This window comes from Diplotaxodon limnothrissa, linkage group LG5 (assembly GCF_057381915.1).
Source record: "Diplotaxodon limnothrissa isolate DT_005_m linkage group LG5, D_limnothrissa_male_GT1.1, whole genome shotgun sequence".
NCBI classification, from domain to species: domain Eukaryota; kingdom Metazoa; phylum Chordata; class Actinopteri; order Cichliformes; family Cichlidae; genus Diplotaxodon; species Diplotaxodon limnothrissa.
This window is the reverse complement of record NC_140600.1, coordinates 10,023,215-10,048,530: the sequence shown is the minus strand read 5'-3', so window position 1 is coordinate 10,048,530 and position 25,316 is coordinate 10,023,215. Positions and strand designations below refer to the sequence as shown.

General features: G+C 43.4%; 1 protein-coding gene across 1 annotated transcript in view; it reads right to left on the bottom strand.

The window, feature by feature from the left end:
* Window positions 1–289: 289 nt before the first annotated feature.
* The window catches only part of foxp1b (forkhead box P1b), a 151,925-nt gene continuing 126,898 nt past the window's right edge, over window positions 290–25,316 (bottom strand). The window contains exons 11-21 of the mRNA XM_085353010.1: window positions 22,336–22,528; window positions 17,204–17,311; window positions 12,802–12,889; window positions 11,401–11,484; window positions 7,213–7,417; window positions 6,969–7,045; window positions 6,244–6,345; window positions 4,479–4,648; window positions 4,018–4,087; window positions 3,651–3,817; window positions 290–1,082 (exon numbers count right to left, since the gene is read on the bottom strand). Of these exons, the coding sequence (XP_085209136.1) occupies window positions 938–1,082; window positions 3,651–3,817; window positions 4,018–4,087; window positions 4,479–4,648; window positions 6,244–6,345; window positions 6,969–7,045; window positions 7,213–7,417; window positions 11,401–11,484; window positions 12,802–12,889; window positions 17,204–17,311; window positions 22,336–22,528 (1,409 nt within the window). The 3' untranslated portion in view covers window positions 290–937. The remainder of the gene's footprint in view (window positions 1,083–3,650; window positions 3,818–4,017; window positions 4,088–4,478; window positions 4,649–6,243; window positions 6,346–6,968; window positions 7,046–7,212; window positions 7,418–11,400; window positions 11,485–12,801; window positions 12,890–17,203; window positions 17,312–22,335; window positions 22,529–25,316) is intronic.

Here is a 25,316-nt window from a genome sequence, read left to right as displayed (position 1 = left end):
AGGAATAAATGACAGAAAAATACTAGTTGGTATGCGACATTCTGCTTCATGTGAGTGTGTTTAAAGAAATGATAAACATTCATCATTAAGTGCTGACCACACAGAATCTCCACAGCATGGGCATGAGGTCTGATCAGTTCAAAGAAACAATAACAAAAACAAAAAGACATCTAGAACAGCACTGAATGATGGAGAAGACACATTATGTTATATTTCATAACTTTTTAAACCCCCCCTCCCCTCCCCAAAAAAACACAAACCAAAAGCACAAAAACAACCCTCCCGCCGTAGAAGGGATTAAACCAATGAGAAGTGTTGAAGGCAGTGACAATGAACAGAAGTCCGCACTCGCGCTCTCTCTCGCACGTACACACATACACACGGTGTAAATTAAACGTCAGTCATTCTCCCTCTCTCTCTTTTCAGTTTCTGGTCAGATGTGTGTCTGAGAGAGGGAATTGGGGGGGGGGGGGGGAGCGTGGGGGAGGGTGGAGAGGGAGACAAACACCTCCCCCCTCCTCTTCTGCAGTCCGTTGAGTGCAGTCCGTCCTGGCTGCGTGGCAAGGGTTATCCCATAGCACGGACACGTCGCACCCCCCCCCTCCCGTACCAAAAAAAAAAAAATACAGTCTGTCCGACAGATGAGTAGAAACAAAGTTTGTTTTCACGTTTTAAGCGCTACTTAAATCAAAAGTAGAAAGGAATCAGAGGGAAAAAAGAGCCCTCATGTGGGGGCATCATCTGTGTTTTCTCATGTGTGTTCTTGCTATGTATTTTAATGGCACTAAAAAAAAGTCAACTTGGAGACATTTGCGAGCTGTCATCAGTGGCTGAGACTGCAGTTCAGTGTTTGTTATCTGCAGAGCGTTTCTGTCTCCCGAATGACCCGGACTGCCTCGGCCTCTGAGGCTGGGGAGGGAGGTGGGCGGCGCTAGCCTTACAGCATGTCGTCGTGGCCCTGCTCGTCATCGTAATCTCTGTGGTGATCGAAATCCGGACTGTGATTGGCAGTCGTTACCAGGGAGAGGGGCCCGTCGTGGTCTTCGGGGTCCAGTGGTTCCTCCTTAACGCTGATGTGATGCCTGGAGGAGAAGGAGAAGAGGAGAAAAACTTACAGTCCGCTATCCTTAACTTTCCTCCGTATTCTTTTCCAACCTTTCACACAATCGGGCCCAGGGTGATACGAGCTGTGCCGATTCTGTTTAGAAAGGAAGAGGCAGGGGAACAAAAACAAATGTCTGGCTTCAGCGAGGCTGTGAGTGGGAGCCTCACTGGCACTGTTGATAATTTCAGCTTTCTTTTGAGGTATTCCAATCCCGGCAAAGCTGCAGGCTTTTTATTTTCATGGCAACCGACAACAGGGTATTCACTTAGAATTGATAAATGAGGAAGATTAACAACGTGAGACGAGCAGAGGAGAGAATGGACTCTGCGGAGCGAGTGAGGCTGCCGTTGTCAGCCTCCTGGTGGCGGAGGATCAGCGGCGCGCTGTGTGTTCCTCTTCCTGCTCGTTAACATGCACAACCTGCGAGGCGGGTCTCCAGAGGACGACCCCGAGCCGGCTTCTATCATTAATCAACTTCAAGCAAACACAGCGACCAGACACCACCATACATGCTTTAAACTCCAGAATTAATGCATATTTTCAAGCAAGTGTCAATAAGGGAAGAAAAGCGCTGGCAGGAAAGGCGTGCGGGGAGAGCGGCACCGGCGCACTCGGCACAACACCGTGATAAGAAACAGAGCCCTTATGAGAATAATAACGCTGTCACTTGTAAACAAGGCAAAAACATGAGCGCCCGCCCCTCCAGCTCACAGCCTGGGCAAAAGAGCCACTAAAGAGATGAGATCTGCCAAATTTCTCATTACAGAAACAGAGCAGGAAGAAAGCACAGGGGGAGAGGAGGCCTGGCTGTGGCAGAGAGAGAGGGAAAAAAAAACATTATGAGCAGCTGCAGGGGACTTGCCGCTCTAACCTGCGGTGCCAGGCTGCTGTAGCGGAGGTAGAGCGATGGCAGGATGAGGCGCCGGGCTCATTTACTACAACAACAAGGGACAACTGGCACATTCTTCATCACCACGGCCCACATTTGATTTATTCACACCAGGACGTCTTGTGTGATTTGCAGCTATTGTGATGGAAGCACTCGTATGCTAATGAGCTGACATATTTTGGTGTAAATTATAAAAAAGGGGGGAAAAGTAAAGTCAGCTTTTCTATCATTTTCACATCAAAGTAACTCCACAAGTGCTGTTGCCTCAGGTCTGACTCTGTGGCTGCGGGGCAGACATGAAATTGTTATTATTATGCCATTGAACTGCATGCTGATTCCACACTTTGCTTATAATTAGCCTTCTCTGGATGCCTGACTCTCATCTGGCTGTTTAAGAGAAGTGCTCTGGTTTCTTCACTGTGGTAAAAAAGCTGTGTCCTGTCAACCAGCAGCTCCCTGGCACATGTGGACAGCACATGTTACTACACAGCGGTGATGGACTCGCATTCGGACAGGGTAAGTCAGAGCAGTATAGAAAACCAGGGACTGACGTAAAGAGACGTAAAGAGCCAGGTGTGTTTTGTTAATAAGAGAATAAAGTTCTTTAAAAGCAAAAGAACACAGTTTTAACTCGTTTTGTACTTGCACAAAGCTTATAGACATAATTACGAAGAAGGAGTCGTGAGCTTTGTCAGCCTAAAGATAGAAGCAGAGGGGTAGAGGGAGAGCAGGCTGCCTTTAGGCCAGCACACCCATCCTGTCTCTGCCTTTCCTGTTCCAGAGCCATGCTCAGAGCTATGTTCACAGTGATTAAGGATGGCACTTTCCTCCATTTGGCCAGGAGCTTATTACTGCACCTTTTTTTTGTTTTTAGGCAGAATTTCCCCCAAGCTCAGACATTTCAGGAGGCCATCCCTGAGTCTACCCCTGCTGCACATCGGTGGTCTGCCCCCACATCTGGAAACGATGCAGCGTGTGCTGTATTATTTTAGGCTTCAAACAACTTAGCAGACACTCCCATACAACAAGTGAACGGGGAGCTGCGGTTTCCAGGCCGACCACAACTTTCCTACATGAGAATCTTGGATGATGTCCTCCAGACTAATTATGCTTTTTGTGTTGTTTTTCTTTCAGAGGCGTTTCTAGATGTGTTGCGGCTCATGTTGCACTGTCGGAGCCAGCAGCTGTGTCACTCTGCGTGCTGGCATTTTGTAAATATTTTAACAAAGTGAAAGGGCTGATGATGGCGGGGCTCAGACAGACAGCAGGACGCATAAAGGAGAGTTCATAAACTCGCTGTTAAAATAACAGAGGGGCTCCGGTCTTCTCTTCCCGGCCGCTCTGGTGATGGAAGCTTTGAAAAGGTGGAGTTTCCTTTTCAGCAGGGAGGCCTGCCACAGCACTGGCCGTGACCCCACACGCCACCCCAATATCCCCCTCTCCACTTTATTTATTGTACCTCTGGCAATCCCTTCTGTTTGATCTATTGCCATGCATTAGGTCACTTTAGAGCCTTTTGGGTGGGCACTGGCACTACTTTTTGTCTATTTGAAGAGTTTTGGTCTCAGTGGAATAAGCAGCTCAAAAAAATTTTCCTCTCTCTTCACTTTTCTTACACAGACTGCGGTGAAGATAGAAAGCGCGTGTGCCACTCACATAGCTGGCAGGGGCGAGCGTCCCGGGCTGCTGTCACTGCCGTTGCTGTTTCCATGGTCCATTGCTCCATTCATCTCCTCACGGATGGCGTTGGCCAGGGAATTGAGGGTGGGACTTCCAATGGAAGCAGTAGTGTATAGAGGTATGTTGTTTTCTGCCATTGAAGCCTGAAAAGCAAAGCCCGAAGCATTAAATGTGAAACGGAAGCCAGTTGTCAGCACTTTCTCAGTTTCCCATCACTCTTTTATGCGAGTACATCATCCTAAAGACAAAGACTACGTGCATGTGACACAGTGAAACGCTTATTCCTTCCTGCCTTTCAAAGTTCTGAGCGAGGCAGCTTGAGATGAAGTCACTTCTTTTTTACCTGGAAGGCAGCAGAGAGGGTCGGACCATAGCCCAAGCTGGTCTGAATGTTCTTCACTAAGGCTGGACTTCTGCAAACAGAAAAATTCAATTACAACCACAGACTCGTGTCTCAGCTAGCATGCATTCCTCAGATACAGTATCTTATTTCATAAAAAGAAATCAATGCACTTTGTATAAGAACTTAACAAATTTACTGCTGTAGTAATGTGGATATTAAGGCTACAGTTCTAAGACGTTCAATCACTTGACAATACCACACAACTATCTCTAACACTTTGCATGTCATGGGAAGGAAGAACAGATTGATGGAGGCAGATCTTGTGGAAGCATGATGGATGACGAGCTTAACACAAAAAGCATGATGGCAACACTGAGGGGAGGTGGGGGGAGGGGGAGGGATGGAGGCATGCAAGTGGGGCAGGGACCACTGGAGTTTGCAGGGCAGGCGGAAGTGCTTACTGTACGAGCAGCTCGTCAAAGTTCTCATCAACGGCGTATTTCCGAGGGCGGCCTCGCTGTATGTGGCGACCGCGCTTAAACTCCTCATCATCAACAGTCCAAAAGGACCCAAACTCATCCTCTACTCTCACAAAGCACTTATGCAGGGAGAGGTTGGTGCGAATGGCACCCTGGGAAAGCAAACCAGCGGGAGGAGGGAGGCGACAGCCAGATGCAGATGCAGTGATCGACAGGAAAGACAGCGGACGGACAGACACACAGACACAGGGAGGAGGGGAGAGGGTGAGGATCAAAATGAAAATAAGCCATTGTGGGTTATGAGGCATCACCAAAAGGCTTCTAAAAGCATGAAGGGGAGGCACGCCAAAGCAAGCAGGGACTTTGGATGGTATGGCACACAGACAATGGAGATGGAGCAGCAGCAGCAGCAGACTCTTCCCATCAGTCAGCGCTGAGACAGACGCTAGGCAGGGCTCAACAGGGCCAAACCTACCCACTGATCTTTTGAGGCCGTCTCTTTTGGAACTCTATTTCGTCCACTGTCCACACAGCCCCTTTTACGTTTTCTACCCGCACAAAACACTTGTGAAGACTAAGATTATGCCGGACTGCATTCTGCAGTTGATGTAAAAACAAAGAGAGAAAAAAAGGGTTTCTATCAGTACAGTAAACATGGCTGCATGGGAAGAAAAAATTCATTTCATAGTAGAAATATTGTGACAGGCTCTGGATGAAACTTGAATGAAAACAATAAATAAAGCAGAGGGTTACGGGCAGTAAATGGTCTGAAGTTTCAAATGACTTAAACAGCACATAAATATTTACTCATTTCCATGGCGATACTCTTAAGACATCCCCTTTTTTCCCTTATCTTTTTAAAGCTGCCTCTTCTGATCAATCAGAACAAATTACACCAACAAAATATAGAAACTGAACATTTTAATCACTACTTTGTTACTGATGAGAAAACGTTAGGCTCATTCTGCGTCGGCATTTCCCATTACAAAGTGAGAAAGAAAAAAAGGGCTTTTCGAACATAAATCGAGGGTTCAGTCCAAATTATTCAGAAAGTCGACCTTTTTACAGGAGCTATGCTGAGTGCATGTGTATGTTCTAAATGTGTGTGCGGAGAGGAATCCAGTGTTTATAACACCAATGTGCCCCTATGGAAAGGCTGTCAGTATGTGTGGAAGGTGATGGGGGACGGGAGTGCAGCAGCATGGTGGTGTGTGTGTGAGCTGCTCTGTGGCTCAGAAAAGGCTTTCATTGCTTCATCACTGCCTTTCTCATTCAAATCTCACGTTCTCTGTCTCCAGTCATTACTGTTCTGTTGTTTTGTGTGTGTCTGTGTGAACGTGTGCTTGCGGCCTGGTGGAAAACAGAGTGTTCCCTTCTGAAGTGAGTGTGAGGGGCTCAGCCAGGAGTCATTGGCAGAGCACTGCTATGTTAAACTAATGCCACCCACCATCAGAATATCCACACACATTACAGGGTGACTGTTTTGAAAATTTTTTTTTTAATTTTTTTACACAAATGCATATATTCCTCCCCTGGCCTGCTCTGTCTGGTTCACATGTTTGTTTAAAGGGTGGTTCATTTGAATCGAATAAGTAGGCTATTGTTATGTATTTGGATTAAGTTTTGTTTTTACATTTTATTATGCACGACTATCATTTAAGTCCACCTAACATCTACACAATGACTCTTTATTCTCCCGTGTTGGTTTAAAGACATTAGGAGGAATTAAAGAAAGAAAAAAAATTACCTTCCACGTTGCTGCGTTGCGCCTAAAATATGCAAACATTCGTGTGAACCAGTTGTAGATTTCGTTTAGTGTTAGCTGCTTTTCTGGAGATTCGAGGATTGCCTGGATGACAGAAACAAACATTTTCAGCTTTGCTCCCTTCACAATACATTTAATAATTCACAAAAGGCATGCAGGTTTGTGTGCGTTCTTCTGAAGAAACCCCCATAAAAAAACCAAACGAGAACCCGTCTATGTAAAGTGTTCCTAGAAGTGTAATGCACTTTTTATTCGAAACGGCAGATTTGAATATATTTTCTTTTGCGGGTGTAAATGAAGGGCAAGTGAAAACATTTCTCAGGCAGATTACAGGGCAGCAATTATGGACCGCTCAGATTAATTCCTGAGATCCCAGATTACTGCAGTCGAGCGATAATTGACTGGCCATCTTAAAACAGGTTCATCCCCACTGTTGTGTGAAATGAATTTGGTAATAATTACAGTCACTGAAATGCTTAATCAAACATTTTTGTCATGTGCGGCTGTGTTTTGAATCCTGAATGCATTCTTGCAGTCGTTTCGAGATGATTTATCTATTCTTCTGTCTAAATTGTGTTCACATGTAGCAAAACATGAACATTTTTTTCTTAACTGCTGAGTGTGTAGACAAAAGTTTCAGCCGGACGGAGGAGTTGAAAGTTTTTATTCACTAAATCACAAAGAAGAAATCAGTGAGAGTTCCTTACCTGTCTTATTAGTGAGGCATACGTGAATGGTGGTCTTACGTCTGTATTCATGTAAAACTCTTTGTTCTGACTGATATCTGTACACAGAGAGCAAACACAAGTGCAATTGTCAACATTCGTGTCCTATCAGCCGTCGATAACACAAGTTACAGCCTAACGTAACAAAACAAACACGTCAGTTATTTAGCAGAACAGATGACAGCTTCATGTATATATAGTACTATGTGTGAGCATTCTGCAGTACCTGGAGAGATGGGCATGTTGTACTTTTCTGAATATCGCCGTCGCATAGGGCCCATGCTGTGGAGGTTTGTGGCTGTGATGACAGAATGGGTCTGGGAGAGGGGTGTAAGCGGTGCTGTTGGTGTGGTGGGGGTCTGGGGAAGGCTCAGAGGAGGAGAGGCCTCTGGGGCCGACTTGGACAACGTGACGTTGGACACTAGGTTGAGCTAGAAGAACAGACAGACAGACAGAGCTCAGTTAGTCTCCTAATTACCCCCGTGTCTTAGCCGCCTCATTGACTATGCATACCTCCTCTTTAATTGTAATTGGGCCCTGAGATGATCCATGAACGGTTGCTAAATGTTTGGAAAACAACCCTGGAGCCCCGCTCCTGCACCGCCCCCACTCTTCAAACCTCTCCTCCCTCCCTCTCTTGCTGCCATGTCAGGCCTTCTCCCAGCTCTCTGTTTCATCGCCTTTGTTGGAGCTTTTGTCCCATTTGGACAAACACCCCCCTCCACTTCATCTACCCGCTGAGGGTCTCCAGCATGGTAACCCATGAGTTTTGAGTTGTGGAGGGAAGAAGGGCAGCCTGTACAGCTCTGAAAAATGACAGTGTGATTCTCACCTACTGCTGAGCAGCCCCGCTAATAAGGCAGCCAGAGGAAGAAGCCAATCTGGGCTAATTATAAGCTGAAATTGTATTGTGAAGACTCTAATTAGGAGCTGCTTATGGAGGTGATCTGATGATTAACTACTGTATCTGACTGACCTCCATTATGAGGGCCATGATGGCCAATGGTAAAGACGGACACATGGTATTTCACACATAGCCTTCTGTAGAGAATACTTGGTTTCATCACTGAGGTCTGTGTCTGTGGATGGGATGTGTGGGTTAGGGCGAAGGAGGTATTTAAGTAATAATGGCTACAAGGTAAACTAATTACAGCGAGTGCTCCAAAGGTATAGCATGGCTTCCAGCAGCTGTGGCAGCTCCGAACCAACTGCCAAACCTCCATACAGCAGTCAAGTGGAAAATTCTAGCCTGACCCCCTGCTCCAGCTATTAATTGGCAGGAAAACTAATGACACATATACATATTCCTGCAAAATTGTTCTAATTGCTAATTTGCCGAAGGAGGCCACTTTCCAAATTAAACATGACTTCAGACTGTGAGAAGAAGAAAAATGAAGAGAGAAAATGGAGAAAGAGAGCTAAAGAGCTGGAGAAAGGACAGTGGGGCTGGAAATATCTCATCTGTGACATCACATGTTGATTACGAGGGATCAAATGTGTGATTTCTGCTCGTAATGTTGACAAGGTGATGATGGTTTCTAACATCTGACTCTATGCAAACGCGTAAATTCTGTTCAGCTGCCCAATTACCAATCACATTTTTAACTCTCTATCCCCAGAACTCGGCACTGTTCCTTTGATTTCATTTTAAATTACAACTTGTTTTACACACACACACACACACACACACCCCTCTCATTATTAAGTTGCAAACTGCTCCAAACAAAACCAGTGACATTTGTGTAGTGCAAATCTCCTATTTTAACAGACTTGTGCCCACATCCTCACAATGTGTATTTATGTTTGCAAGGCTGAACTCTGCCTTTTTGGCAGTCTGCCCAAATAATTTGGATTTCTGGATGGATGCATGAATGTGGACTACATCCTCACCAACAGAAGCTGAAGACGTGTTATTCTAAATCATGAACAAAATAAATTACACTTGGGTTTGCGTGTTTCTGACACAATGCTATCAATAGAACGGGGCTGCGGTGTTGACTTCTCTTCCTGTGGATTAGCAGGCTTTGTTTCATGTTTCATCCATATTCCCTGGCCATAAACACAGAGAGGCTTCAACAATAGGCCAGACAGGCTGGTAATAGCCTTGCCTTTGTTTGCCTCACCATTTGGGCTCACTCCAGTGCCTAGACAAAATGAGACTTCAGACTGAAATTAATTAAATGGTAATTGGTGATCTAATTATACTGGCTTTGACTCGGCAAGCTGCTAAAGAAAATAAACAAAAAGTCCCTCCTTAATTATGTATGGCGTAAAAGGTCAGATTTCTGACAAGAATGCTTAGTGACACCGTGTGCAGACACCCACCCACACATGCAGAGGCAAATACAAACACACACACAGGCAGACACACGCATTGCTAATGTGGCACATTTTGTTTTGATCTTACCCCCACCCTCGTCCACCTCACAAGAATAAAATGAATCCCATTCATTTGTCGCTGCGAATGCACAGCATCAGTTTGTTTGTCTTTAATTATAACTAAATGTAAACCAGCGAGTTCATCTGAGCTACTTTGCTGTGACAGTAGGCTACTTACACATGCCATTTTTATATTCAACAGTCCAGAGCAGCAGAAAAGCAAAACTAGCAATTACTGGAAGCAGATACCGTTGTTTCTTCAGAGAAGCTCTGCTTCCACTCAGCTCTAAGAATGCTTTCATTCTGCGTCTTCTCTGTGGATGCATCTGATGCTGCAATCTACACTTAAAACCTCGGTGGAACCTTTGGCCCTGACCTGTGTAAGTCCGCCACTTGCCCAGCTAAAGTCACGTATATTTATCCAAGCTTTTCACAGCAGCTCACAGCGGGCGAAGTGGCATTGGAGCTGGGAGTCTATTTATTTGAATAAAAACCCAGCTCGCCCCCTCGAGAGTGTTAACGCTGAGCTCTGACACAGCCATTCTGCTGGGCCCCGGGGAGAGAGGAGAGGTAGCAAACTCGAGATGCTATCTGCAGACCCTACCACTTTTCATATACAAATGTCCCCATGTCAGAGGCCTCGTTTTCCACTCTAATCTACACAATCAGAGCGCGTGACACAGGCGCAGCTTTACAGACAGCTTATTGTCATTCAACATCTCTGCGCGCTTTATGTTGACGGGCTGCGCTTTGTAGAGCGCACACGCTGCCTCTGGATGTCAATAGCTACCTCGCTGACTGTAAATAAATGATCCAAGCTGTGAGGCTGCCGAGGGACGGCACTCCTGCATGTATATTGTGCATCTGTGTGCTCGTGTGTGCATGATTTCACACTCACGCCCTGCAGTAAAATGATCTTTGCTCATTGGGCTCTCTGAATTAACTGTCATACAGACTGAAATATGTTGCTGAGCCCCCCTCTTAAGCATGACAAAATAGAGACACTTAAATGCCATATGTTAAGCCTTTGCCCCTATAGGATAGGGATTAAGCACAAGGCTTTACGGCATAAAACACATTGAGAGTGATACAGAAGGTAAAATGTTGGGAATGTGCCAAGGAGATAAAAATAATGATCTGCAATTGCATTTACTCACATTTTCATTTTTCCCCCTTACAAATTTTTTAATAAATGGAATGAAATCATTTCTGTTGTATCTTTTTCATAGAAATATAAATATTTTAAAATTAGCTTTAAGTCAAATAAAATTAAACAGGGTCAAATGTGGAAGTAACTTTCAAGGTCTTTTAAAATAAAATTAAAGTTGAATCTAAAGCTTCCTGATAAATAAGAGATGCTAGTGATTTGATTCTTTTTGATCTCATGGACAGATTAGAGATTAGTAATTAGTATCATTATTTTAAGGCTAATTTATGTGAATACAGTCAGGGAAGAATTAGTTAGGAGGTTAAAATAAAAGTTGCTACTAACACATTTACTTTGAGGTGACATCAGCTAGCTTCCAGTTTATTGAAAATCAATAAATTATTATTATCTTTATATTTGTTCATGCTATCTTATTCTTGTTTTTTCTTCAAACACACATTGGCGTGACTCTATGATTCTCATAACATTTATATCCTCTGTCAAAAAAACAATAATTTTGCTGTTAAAGCACTAAGAATACATGCCACATCACATTCAGTTGATTAAATATAATATGTATTATTTTTTTCTATTTTTCTCTGCTTTCTCATCTTCTCTCTGTACCCAAGCAGCCACTTGTTCTTTGAAGCTGAGAAAAGGGGCCATTACAGAGTGTGCATCCAGTTCATCACAGACACCAAATTGAATCCTGGATGTCAGCAGATGTGCTCCAAACTATATTTACTGCCTGCCTCAAGAGAACAGCTGTTTTTATTTAGCAGATAAATAAGATGGAGGAAAGGATTAATGAATACATGTGTGCCAATTAAGACAAACAAAAGGATAGCGGGGGACAAGAGAGATATGTATGACGGGGTTGCTGCTCACCGGCTGTGGGGTGGCTTTGGGCTCCGTGGACTTGACATGAAGGTGCGTCATCATAGCCTGCAGACGCTCTTTGTCTTTTGCTAGCTGTAATGAGAAGAAAGGAGAGCGGTGAAGTTTTAATGAACATACACAATAAAAATCTATATTTGCCCATGTTTTAATTATATACATCCCTGTATAGTGAAGGCATCTTTTAGAGCGTGAACACCCTTATTCTTCTTCAGACCATTATTTAATTATTTATTTTTTTGTTTTTTGTTTTTGGAAGCTGTCAACAAGCCTGCACATCATACAGTCTAACTACACTCTCCAAGTCAAGGTTAAAATCCACTGCGAATCATCGCCAATAACAAGCTCAGGGCCTTTCTACCTGTCTGAAACTCTGCACTGTCTTAGCTGCCAGCCTAAATTATGGTGACAGGCTGCATGCAGAGGAAGTCTGTGTCTGATAAACCTTCACTCCATCTCTGGATAATACACCAGCTGAGCGGAAATAACAGGATATTGGCATGGTGCAACTAACATCGCACTGTTGGTTGTTGAAGTTAGCCTTTTGCAATTTAAAATAAACCACAACTGTTTGTCGTTAGTCATTTTGGTGGTATTATATTTGACTAATACGTGACCCAAAACTGCAAACAGCATGAATATCTTTGTATTTGCTACAGCAGAAAACTTGTACAAAACATAGTTATTTTTTTCCTGAAACACTAATAAATATCTTTATTATACATTAGTTCAGTGGTCACCATTTAGTCAAACACTGTTACACACACACACACACACACACACACACACACACACACACACACACACACACACACACACACGGCTCATTGGACACTCCAAGCCCCCTCAATACAATGACTGTAAACTGCGTCTTTTTCCCTGAGCACAGTCTTAATGCGCATGCATATTTTTTAAAGAACATTAAAGCCCGTTCATGAGCGACGCGGTATTAAAGATACTGATTACTGTATCAACAGTTTTCTGCACTGAGCTTCAATAACCTTTCTGTTCCACTCAACACTGAGCGCCTATCCACATTATGCTATGTTTTATTGTTGGTGCCAAACAGTTAAAAGTCATAAATAACTTTAAAACCCAGTAAAATTCAAAATGTAATTATCTTCTCTACTTAGCCCGGGGCCCTCCATATATCTTTTCCTGGCTGTCATGCATACATAACACATTTTTAATGACTGGTTAGTAGCAAATGTACAAAATTATTTAATCTGCTGCACCACTACCACCACCACCAGCACCACCACCCCCATCCCTCTATGAGTGACCCCATGGCTGATATCAGTCAGACAGGGAGGCGTTTGGACAGACACTGAGGAAGTGTCAGCAGAAGAAGACACATAAATATTTGGTTCAAAACATTCAGTGGGACAATACCTGCAGCTCCAGCTGTTGTACGACCTGCATTTGCACCCGACACTGGGCTGTGCTCCTGTCATCCAGGGCGTGCTCATTGTTAAGATGTCTGCAAAACAGAAAGAACAAAAAATGAAAACACAGACACCAGAAAGAAGGTAAAGTCAGATTCACAGTCCTGCAGTGCGTGGTTTAATACTGCAATCTGATCACTGGGCAAAGCACAATGTATATAGACCATGTGATAACATTAAAAAAAATTACTCATAAAACTAACTGCGTACTGTAATGATTCCACCTGCAGAACAAAAAGAAATAGTTCTTTTAACATAGAAGAATGACTCTCAATATTTCATGACGGTCATGTCTCCTCTAACTACAGCTTACAGATAAGAGGGATGATTGAAGAATTTCAGGTTGGATTCCTTTGCTAAATTATGCACCAGTGCCCTAATGCCATTTCTTCTCACTGCAGCTTTCCCTTGCCTGGATGATTTTGTCCTTTTTGGTGTTTTGACTGTTAATTATACCATTAAAATTAAGAGAATTCAAAAAAAGAAAGAAGAAGAAAAAAACAGAGCCAGACCAAATGCAGAGGACAGGACAAGGAGATGGGATCTGTCACAAAGTTGAATTATGGATATAATTATGCGTGATTATTTTATACAGGGGAAGATGTTCTCTTTTCCTGTACGTTTATAACTAATCTAAATAAGTAGCTCGCCGGGTAGCAGACAGGGTTTTTTCCGTGATTTATATAAAATGGTGGAGATAAGGTTCATGAGTGAAGGAAATATGATTGGAGGAATTTTATCAGCTGCCGCATGAATTACTGTTTGAAAATGCTTATGCAGGGGCATTTCATTAATCATTTAATCATAATCCAAGCAGGATGTTTGAACTGATTTCACAAATACCCTTTCATTTCACTACTTCATTATGCTCGCTAATGGATCCAATATATTATATATATCATAAATTATATCACATTTTCAGTGACCATGTAGGTCACTGTCACCAGGCGTGTCTGCGTGTGCACAAAGTGGCGCCGGCAGATGGGAGAAAGGTGCGCCTGCCTTTTCATATGCACTTTTTCTGTCATTTACTGCAAATCAAAAATAGCCAGAATCAACCTGTGACGGCACAGCACGGTACGACAGCCCGGTAAATTGCAGTGATGCCCCTGCTTCGTGTATAGACAACACATTTGTGCATAAAACAGCACATTTACACTCACAAAACAGACATGTAAAAGGAAGGTAAAATTGATAGGGCCCTGCTTCTGTTCTGCCGTGGTGTTTTCAACCTTGAGGTGAATGATTTATATCTTCCCAGGCAACCCAGGCTCCTTCCACCACACTCACATCTTCCTATTGTGTTCTGATGATTTATTTTTGAAGAATGACTCCAATATATACATTTAGCACTTGAAGTTAATTATTGTGGCAAAAAAAAGAAAAAAAGAAAAAGAAATTAAAAAGCCATATTTTTAAAAAAGGGTGGGCAATAACACCGTTTTTCACAATTCAGGCCTCTCTGGGCTTTCCATTTGTTTGAGTCAAATAAATGCCAATTTAATTAAGTACGTCAGAAAATGAAACTGGTAAACATTTCAGGACATCTTACTAAATTTCAAAGGAGAAAATAATAGGTAAAGACGTTTCAACTCCAATTTAACTGGCACAGGCTGAATTTTCAATGAAGACTGGCCTACGTGAGCAGCTTTGGAATTTCTGTGTTCATAGGAGACATGTGCCCTGCTTCTTTTCATCCTTTGTTACATTCCACTTTATTTCTTCTAATGACATGGAGAGTCACAGTGCATAATTAATAGGAAATGAAATATTCAAATGTCCCTAATGCAGCCTTGAGAGGAGTGTCTGGACACGGGAGCAGGGGATACGGGGGAATTGACATCGAGAGAGACTATGAACGTTGGCATGTGTCACTTTCTGGACTTCAAATGAAGCCGCTTTTAAAAAGCTCTCTGGCAGGATGACAGAGACTAATGTAAATTGCCACAATAAAACAAGTTAAATGGATATTCCCACAGTCGGTTTTATATATCAGTTAGTTTGCCTGATTTTATTTTTTATTTATTTATTTTTCGGTTACAGTTTCTAATTATATAGACTGGAGCCGCAGCTGAGGAAGGTTTATCTTCTCCACCGCTGGGTGGAATTTAATTTACAAGCACACATCTGTACAGTAACAATTACATTTAAAAAGCTTAGATTTTTTGATTTTTAAAAAAATAATAGCTTTACTACTTTTTATTTAGAGAAGGTATTTTACTCTATATTATATGTTTCATATGTTTGCAGAGCCCCCGCGACTCCGAAAAGGAGAAGCGGAAGCGAATGGATGGATGGATGTTTGCAGAGCTGCAAGGCCACATAACTTATAAAGCAGTCACTACATCGTGACGACGTGCAAGAGATTTTGAGGTCTGAGCAGACAGACAGTGCAGCACTAGAGGGCACTGGAGTGTTTCGCTGGCTCTGACCTCTGACTGGACACTGAAAAGAAGGGTCCTGACCCTTGTAAAAACATCAGGCTCTGCTTAAACCCCAACCCCACCCTTCTGCGTGCTGATCTCGAAAACAGGAACAGGGATTTGGGTGTTTTGTATTTATCGAGATAGTGCGTGTAGGTATGTAATGTTTTCTTTAAAAGATAAAATAAATACACAGAGTTTAAAACAACATTTCAGTCCCGTGTTAGTTGTTACTGTTGGCATGTGGAGCTGAAATCTGGTGGACGTTAGAGTCCTCCTCACCTTTCTTTCTCTCTGGTGCACAGTACACTGTGTTCTGCTGACTGCACACTCGCAGACAGACACACATCTCTCCTCACATATATTTTCAACCTACAGAGATGACTCCTTCTTCTCTAATGCCCGAAGTATTCTTTGTTTTTATTTTTGATTCCTCTCGGAGGCCTGCAGTATCAGTTGCTGGGTTTCATGTGGAAGTGCTTAAGGGTTTGAGAGTTAACACCTTGGTGAGCTGCTCACACTCTTGCCTGCTGTTAAACAAAGGCAGCTTTGTGGAGACTCTCCCCAAATGTTTTTTTAACGTGTTCCAAGCAGTTTGAGCAGGCAACTAAAGTAAACAAGATGTTGCCATGATAAAAACACTTGTAAAAACATAGCTGAGTGCACTTAGAGACTTTTTAAGGCAGAGCTCTACCGGGCGCACTGAATTTAATTCTCCTCTGTTCTATAAACAAAGGGTGAGGCAATGTCAGAATACAATAAATAGTGATGGATTTAAGCGGGCACTCCCAAAGCTGAAATATGCAAGTGCATGTGTGAAAGTGTGTGAAAGTGTGTGTGTAATACTTGGTTTAATAATTGCCTGTCCCAGGATGTTTTTCTAAATTGAACTAAAACTACATAACTGCCTCTTTTTAGACACACAGAAACTATTACATACAATGTGGCGCGATGAGCCTTTCAAACGCACGCTAGCTCAAAGCGGATTCACGTAAACAATCAAAAGAGGATTCAAAATGTTGACAAAGAGAGTCAAAACTTTCAGCAGACCTGCGAGGCGGTCCTACGCAGCACCTTTCTCTCCTGCATCTCTCGGGAAAGTGTGTGTTCGCTGAGTGCTTGTTTTAGGATAATGGAATTGTGTCATATCTTGTTTAAAGTGCGACTAATCTGGGGTGACAGTGAGCCATTGATCTGCTGCCACAACGCAGATGTTTTCATCCCCTCTGTAACCATGGCACTGTTATGTGTTGGATTACCTAGAGCGCACTGCACACAGCGTTGATTAGTAGACCAGGGGTCTGACTCAAATCGGGCATCGGGGAGCAAAACAATTCCCGTGTCAGGCTGGACAGAGTCAAACCTGTCATAGAGCGCACATTAGAAAAATGCTAAACACTTAGCTGGGGCTCTTTAATTACTCTACACATGGTTAAATTTAACACGGAGGTGAGACTTGGGCTTTGTTGAACTAAACAACAATGTAAACCAAAAAGCCACAGAAGTAAAACAGGAGGCAGGAGAGAAAACAAACAGACTCCTAGGAGAAGGACAGAAAAAGCTGAGCAAGGCAGTCTAAGACATATACACCAATTCTCCTGTCCGGTGACAAGGGCAAACATGCAGAGCGCCCAAAGTGTGAGCTGCCACAGATAAACATCCTCCCGTTGTTTGTTTGGGAAAAATGGCCCCTGTCACCATGGGAACTGCGCTTATCACAGGAATTAGAGGCCCATGCCGTTCCCAGAAGGAGACCCCACGGTACCCTTGTCAAGAGAGGCCCAACCCAGACTCGAGAATAACAACCAGCTGCACCTGCAGTGCTTTTGAGTCGCTGGGGGTCAGGAAAAGAAAAGTGTAATTGACCCAACAAGAGGACAAACAAACTGTGATAGAAAAGCACCTCCGACTATGACTTTTACTTACTTGAGGAATGACTGGTAATCATCAAACACTGCCTCGCAACCGGGCCACTTGCAAACGCCATGGCCGTACAGAGGGTGACTGTGGGGGGAAGGCTCTTCTAGCGTGGATCTGGGAAAGAGATTCAGAGAAAACGTTTTTAGTAAAGACAGTCCTGCAGTCACGTAACTTAACGACAGGCCAAAGAACCCGTTTTCTCCATTTCAGACGAAGTCCGGTTACTGCTTTCTTGTTTGTACTGTATCTTGTTTCCGCATGAAAACGTTGACTTCTACTTAATCTGTGACCCTTGGGCTTTGTGGAATCACTGTACCTGTGTGATCTGGCTTGCTCTGCTCTTAAAGGAAGGGACTCTTGTTGTGAAATCACAATCAAATCAGTGTGTATTTATTCAGTTTCACAGAGCCATGCTGTGGTTCACTTTGATCTAGACTGCTAGGGGGCTCCCTGAGTTGCTGTTTTTCCTGTGCCGCCTGCTGCATCATGTCATAGAGCCCACCTGGAGGAGCCTGTACCATGATATTAAAACCCCTACTTTCACACCATGCACGTATTGTAAACAACCCCGCCTGGTATCAATTTATCTACTGACCAATCTGTGTCACCAGGGGCTGACAAGCACGCATCTATGGGGAGCGTATGGCATGGTACAATCAGTCTAAATAGCAGGAACATCCCTGAAAAACAAACTCTGAAACATCTTCCATATGGTGAGAGGCACGGAAGCACAGCTAACCACAGTCAGCGCTAAGAGAAAGCGGTCTGTATGGAGGCAGTGTCTGCTAAGAGAGCAAGACAGGCAGCCATATGGACACAGGCACTATACAAGACACACAACTTTCAGCTACAAGAGCCTGGGGGACTGGCCTATATCGCTACCACCTGTGCTTCTGGCGGCTCATGAGCACAATGCTGCTGCTTCTCCTCCTCTAGTGTGAGCCTCGCTCTCTAAGACAACAAGATGGATCAGGAGAGTCACTGCACTAGACTGTTGTGCTGTCACACGGGAGTAACTCCATTCACGTACACAATTTCCATCAGAGATAATAATGTCTAACTCTTCAACTTTACAGGGTTCTTTTAGGGACAGGAATGGAAAAATAAATGCACTGACATTAATAATGTTTTGCATTTCTTGGCAACGATCGATCAGCGCTGATTTCAAAATGTACATAAAACGAACGAGTGAAAAGAAATCAAAGCGCGGCGTGCCAATTTTGCAGGATTAAAAAAAATCTGATGTTCGGATTAAAATCTCATTTGTATCAATGTTAGTAAAACTGTACCTCGAGTAGGAAATTTTAAAGGTCGTCGCAGGTTTCCTTGTGTTATAATTACTTGCTTAAGAGTTCACATTGTTCATAACATGTGATAATTGCATTGCAATTAGGGAGCAGTCAAGCATTCATGAATGTGGTTAGCAGCTTTTTTTCCTCCTCCCTCTTTCAAAAGTCTGAATCTTTTTATTCAATTATGAATTATGCATTCACATTAAGACCTATGTTTTGATACAGCTAATAAATAGATGACGGAAGACCTATTATAATGAGTTTTTAACAAGGAAATGTGCGGACTGGTGAAGGTAACACTGGCTTTTAATTTAAAGGGATCCTTTTTTAATTCTTTGCAGGAGGCTTGTTGGTTAATTCTGTATTAACAAGATATTGAAATGTGGAGTGCACTGGGAATCAGTGAGCACAAAGCGCTATGAGGGGCTGGCGGCAGAAGAGCCCTTTTAAACGGTGGATGGCTAAACACTAGTAAATGACAGAATTTACACCAGATGAGCTACATTAGTGTAATAGGAGAAGAGTGCAGTATTCATGGGGTTTTCTCCCATTTGAGAACATGTTCAGAGGAGGGGGGGGGGAAAATGCAGCTTCCCATGTTGCGTTAAATTTGACTCGCACCCACGACAGGTTTGTCAGGATGTTATTATTGTCAGCCAGCCGGGGGGGGAAGAACACTCTAATGATCTCTTAAGAGCGATGAGGAAAACCATGTCATCAGCTTCTTTAGAGGAGAAGGAACATTAAAGTGCCTACAGACCCGGCCAGACAGTGCGTTAACCTTCCAGGTGTTGCACTCTGTTTATGTGTAGACAGACAGGCACAAGTGCACACAAAGGTGGTTTTGACAGCTGCTAGCCAGTTGTTTTCCAGCTCACTTATTTTGATGAGATGCTTTGGGCCATAAACAAGTGGAGATCCACGGTTGAGATTCTGTCCTGGTGGACTCAATACCTCAGCAAACGTGGGAAGATTGATATCCACCATGCTAGATGGCAGCGTCTGAAGCCAATCACTACATCCATCCTCGGCACTAGCGCCGACTTTAGCCTATCGCCTTGTGTCCATCCCCGATTCACACCCGCTACCCTCCTCCCCTCTTTTCACTTTCCAGGATCCTTTCCTTCTGTCTTCTCGGTGCCACTGCATGCTTTAACCTAAATGATTTAATTATCAGTTTCTTCTGGTGTAAGACAAATGAAAGGCAAGAGAGAGATGGGAGTGCTGTGCCAAATCTGATTATTTATCTCCTTAACAGATTGCTGTGTTACAGTCCCAGAGCTGTGGTTACTGATGGTTGTTGGGAAGTAAAGTGGGCCAAGTGCTTTGTGAGGATGCTCCCAACCCCCTCCCACTTTATAAAGCTGATGCAGCAATGTGTTGGGAATTTGTGTCAGATACAGATCATGCACATTTGATTTGAATAAGCAAATCATTGAATAAAGATGACCTGACTCACAGGGGTATATCTCTATCTGTGCATAACAGTTCGTGGGCTGGGAAACAACACGGGCTGACAGATTGAGTGACTCAGGATCTGGTCATATCAGGGATGTTATTCAGACAAACAAAAATCCCAGCCTGCCTTGCCAGAGTGTTCTTTCAAACAACTAAAAGCAGGAACACGTGCCTCATCTTCGGTGTGTCAAGCCAGCAGTGATTGAATTTCTCCTCCTTCCTTAAGACGGAAGTGCAAAGCCGGTGAGTGATTCCTGTGGATGCACTTAAGGTTTTAGTTGCAGGCGTCGTTGTGCCTAGGCAGATTTTATATGACACATGAAACTAACTACATGGTACTTAGGGCCTGCTGTAAACCAATCTGAAGCCAGTCGGGAAAACGGGCCCATCAGCAGAGAGGCTTGTTTCTGTTGCATGACAAAAGGACTTGCAAAACCGCATCAATTAAAAGTTCATTAAGTTCAGCACTGGGAGGATGAGTGGATGCTCTCTATTTACGCCCGGGCCGGCCCAGCCCATTATCTTCAACCTGATTATTCAAATCCCTGGATTATAACACAGACGTTTTCTCAGAGCCTTGCTTAGAATAATCATACTTAATAATATTTCATTTTTCTTCCCATGGAGTCTGATTAGAATTGAGACTGCATCATCAAAAGAGAGGCATAACGCTCTTGATAGTTGTGCGATTTAAAATTAACACAAGAAAGGATTATTGGTTGTGTGAATCTAAATTAGCATCATTCAGCATTTAATAAGGAATGTTTTGTGTTCGCTTGCTATCAGTCATCTTTTTTAGTAATTGTGCAGTTAAAACTCTGGGTAGGTAATCCACTTTCTCCAACAGATGGGGTGGATGAAAATCACCTGCCTGGTTTTCTGACAGATCTAAGATACGGTGAGAATATTCAGACCGAGGCTGCCTTCTTCACTTAAGCTTGTGTTAAACTGCTGCTGACAACTTCTTTAATCTCTGACAGTCAGCGCGAGGCAGAGGAGCTGCCAGCTCTTGCGTTATGTCTTCCCCGATGTTTCATGGAGCCCTCAGCTGAAGCTGGTTCTTGCCTTTTTCTGCCATCGACGCTCACCTTGTTTGCTCCACTTGCGACAATACGCGGTGGAGTGAGCAACGAGTCGATAGCCTCCCCTGTGATTTGTCTTTAACTACACAGAAACCAGACACTCAGCCAGACGCTGGATGGAGCACTGGAAGCCTGTGAATACTGTCAACTGCAGGAACAATTTATGCCCGCTTTTTTTCCCCTGCACCGCGGCAGGAGATAACTTTGAAAGACACTAAAGAGGATGAGTCTGTGCAGGTAGTATGCCATTAATCTATATAGAACCAAAAGCTCTACTTGAAAAGACATAACTGTTCTCTATCAGCACATCATGATATACTCCCTTGGTGTCACTCAGATCCTCTCTGTAACCCATCCTCCACATCCCTCCCCATAAGCAGCCCCTCTTCACCTCTGAAGACCTGCTTAGTTTACTGTGCTAAACATGTTTTCATCTGCATTGCTTTCATAATGACGCGTAGGTTTTGATCACTGAAACACAAGTCAGATGTTAGGCAGTGAGCTCATGGTGCCTGGAGGCTCCTCACTAGCAGTTCAAAGATCAGGCTTTGGTGCAAGAAAACAAGCAAATGTGTAAGATGCCAAATTAATTCCTTCCTTAAAGACACATACACACAGGCTCAGAGAGCACATGCCTTTCAGGGATGATTTATGGTGGTTTGGAAAATATCACCCAGTGTTTGCTTCTCCTAACATATAACAGCTTGTTGTTTTTGTTTTGTTTATTTATTCTGTAACACAGTAAATAAACAAAACAAACAGACATTTATGATTCTTTAAGTTCCCCATTCACAAAGGAATGTTTTTACTTCCTGGTGATCAAAATGTTCTCAAGGAAGTGCAGCGGAAAATCATAATTCAGCTATTCTCCCTATACAACTTAGTAAAAACAATAAAAAAAACACGGTGATCCCCCCCTGATAATTTTACCGAGATCTAATTTCAACTATACGCACATTTCTCCCTGATGTTTCTATGTAATCCCCAGGTGTACTCAGTGGCACAGAAAGGTAACTGTGCTGGTCTTCAGGAATACTTACAAACTATAAATTAAAACAGTAATCTGTTCAAGTCTAGAGGGATTTCTCCATCAACTCAATCCATGTGGAAAAAAAGGGTAATTTAAAGTGGCATATAAAGCAAAACGAGTTTTTCTTTAAAGCGAGATGATGTTTCCCGAGGTCACAGTTTTATAAAAACCTCTTCCCTGTAGCAGTATCGTGAGATCACACAAGCACTGCAAGTCACATGCAAATAAAAGAAAACAACAACAACGACCCGACAACACCCTGCAGATGAGACTTACCCTTCTCTCTTGTGACTCATGTACTGGCCGTTGGTGGAGGCATGCTGGTTGAGGAGTGGGTTCTTTGGCGGTGCCGGGGAGGACAGGTCGAGGCCCCGGTGGCCGTTGTTACTGCTGCTGTTGTTGTGCTCCTCCTTTACGTGAGCGTTTGTCACCTCTTTCCACAGTTGTTGCAGCTCTGTCGGAATCATGCCTGAGACAAACAAATTGGATAATTAAATCAATTAACAGCTAATCCAACTCTCTTCTTCATCACTTAATTAAATCAAAGCGTCTGTAAACAAAGCCGAGTATTAATTAGAAAATATTCCACTACAGGGTAATGCACTGAGAGCTCCCTCGCTCCTCTCTTCTCTCCCTCCCATTTTCTGTGATCTGAAGCGTGTTTGTATACACAAATCCCTGGCATTCACGCAAATTTCATGCCCAGAGTAAATAATTAACATCCAGACAAGGCATGAAATCTGAATAATCACCATCATTTTCTCCCAACAACAGAGATGTGCAGAACACACACAACAAAAAGTTTACAATAGCGACGCTAGAAAACATCCCACCCCTGTTTCCTTGAGAAACAGGACCCTGGGGTAATATTCTCAAAAGCACATTAATGTGCAAAATACTTAAAGCTCTGCACCGCCTCCAATTGACACAGAAGACTTAAACCTCATTTAACAAGTCAAGCACACTGCAGCTCACACAGCCCTTTGAAAAAAAAGGGGGAAAAAATCCCTTGAAGACAGAAGACATTTTTCTGCGTGCTGAAAACACATCTGCAGAGCGTGTGTGTTTTTTCAGCAAATGAGTGACAGCGATCCCGACACTCAGGGCCAGACTCGGGATGAAGAAGGATAATGCAGTGCTTGTGAACCCTACTTTCCGTGTCTCACAGCAGAGAGTCTTTGTTGGCACACAATACGTATGTGTCCATCTATGGTGTGTCTGAGAAGTCTGCTTTCACTTGACACAAATGAGGACAAAGCTGATATGTAAAATAAGATTAAACCTCATGGGCGAAAATCTGTGGCTACGAGTGTCAAAACACGGTGCGTGCGGGCAAGCCCGATTTTAATAGCGCTGAAAAATCTAATATCAAAATATATGTGCATTTGTAGTGGGGATTCAAGTCTGTGCTTAAATAAGCCACATGTTTTAAGCATGGCGGAAGAAGCCCCTTGGATATGTGGTGAGTTTAACCACAGAGCAAATGGGCAAGACCACTCGTTTAACATTACAATTAATTAAATCCATTCTCAAAATGAGCACTGGCAAATGAAAGATGATTTGCACATGCTTATCTACTCGGGTTTATATTCTCCGGATCCCCCCCCCCCCACTCCTCCCTGTTTCTCATCACCAGCTCTATAGATACCAGAAGTGCTCCTTTCAAGCACCAGATTGTAATACATTGTGTGCAAAATGCTTAGTCTTAATTTATTCCTGTTGTGGAAAATAACTGTGAGGTGAAGATCTCAATACGATCAGCAAAAATATTTTTAATTTGATAAGCTACTAAAGATTTTAATTATGCTGGTAATGGAGAACATTGGCCTAATGAGGCGGAGGACTCCAGAGAGACGCAGGGGCTAAGAACTGTGAAATGAGTCTGATAGGATTGCTGTAAATTCACACTAGATCGTTTGCATATCAAAGAGCAGGAAATGATTGCAGGACAAATCAATAACCTTTCCACGTTCCAAGGAGCGTCTTCCCTCATTCGGATATTTCAGCACACTCGCTCTATTCTGTCTGCCTGTATTCTCCCTTATTCTCCTCATTGCCTTGATGTGCCCTAATCGAAGTGCGCATTCATGACAGGCTAAACATGCTTTATTTCGCGCTCCATGTTATAGCATGCTAATCCGGCGCTTGTTGATTTCCAGTTTCATTATCAAAGGCTGCATTGTTGTTTTGGACTTTGGAGCAAAAGTTTGTTTTTCCTTCTTTTTTTTCCCTGTGATAGCTGGTTTAGAAGAGGAAGGTCACTGGTGATGTGAGTGTCCTGCGCTCTGACAGAGGGAACAATCATTTTCCCCCCACTTGGTGCCCGGTGACAGTGGGCGATGTATTTTTAGCCGATGTGCTTGACAGGGCAGCCCACACTGGCTCAATTACCCAGCAGTCCTGGTGACCCCAACACCACTGTTTACTCAGATGAAACCACAGCACATAGACCGGTCTGATGAGAGAGGTAACGGAGTGGGACCAACCTGTCTCTTTCTGGATCTAGTCTGCAGTTTTATTGCTCTCCGTTCGCCACTTCCCTCTCCTACCCCAACCTCTTCAAACTCTGCAACAGCTATGGCTCATGATTCCACATAAATGCCAATAAAATATCATTACACAAAAGTCTCCGTGGGTATTATATTTTGTGTTGGGACAAAAATGCATCGAGTTTCTCTCCATCTGATTACTGTGGGACACATAATGACATTGATCTGTAAGTCCTTCTTTCTTTGGTACCCAGTTTGTCCATCTTTTAAACGCCAGATTGGTTTATCTTTCCTGTTTCCATTTTTCAACACAAGTCTTCCACTCATTACGAGCGGGAAATACGGACAAGCACTTTAAAAAATGTATGTTGTTGGGACAGTTGATTGATCACCGACCTCCCAACTCAATTTTACCTCCGCAGGTAGCTCTGGCACCAAGACAGGCCTAGCTCTTCAACCTTTTCCTGTCCTTGTCCTCCTGCACCCAGGTGACCATGTTCAAGCAAGCAGAAAGTTGATTTAAGGTTCATAATGACATCAGTTGCAGGCCATCATCCCCCAAATAAAAAATGGCCCCTAGTGCTCCGAGCTCTTTAAACCGTGCTGCTACTTCTCACACAGTGCCGGTGCCATGGGGGGACAGTGACATCGCTATTAGTTTATTGTTCCGTCAGACTGGGACCTTTACTGCACCCCTGTTTATGTTGCCGTAATCACCGGCCTGCTGATATGCACCCCTTTGGCCTGAAATATGTCCTGTCCTAATGC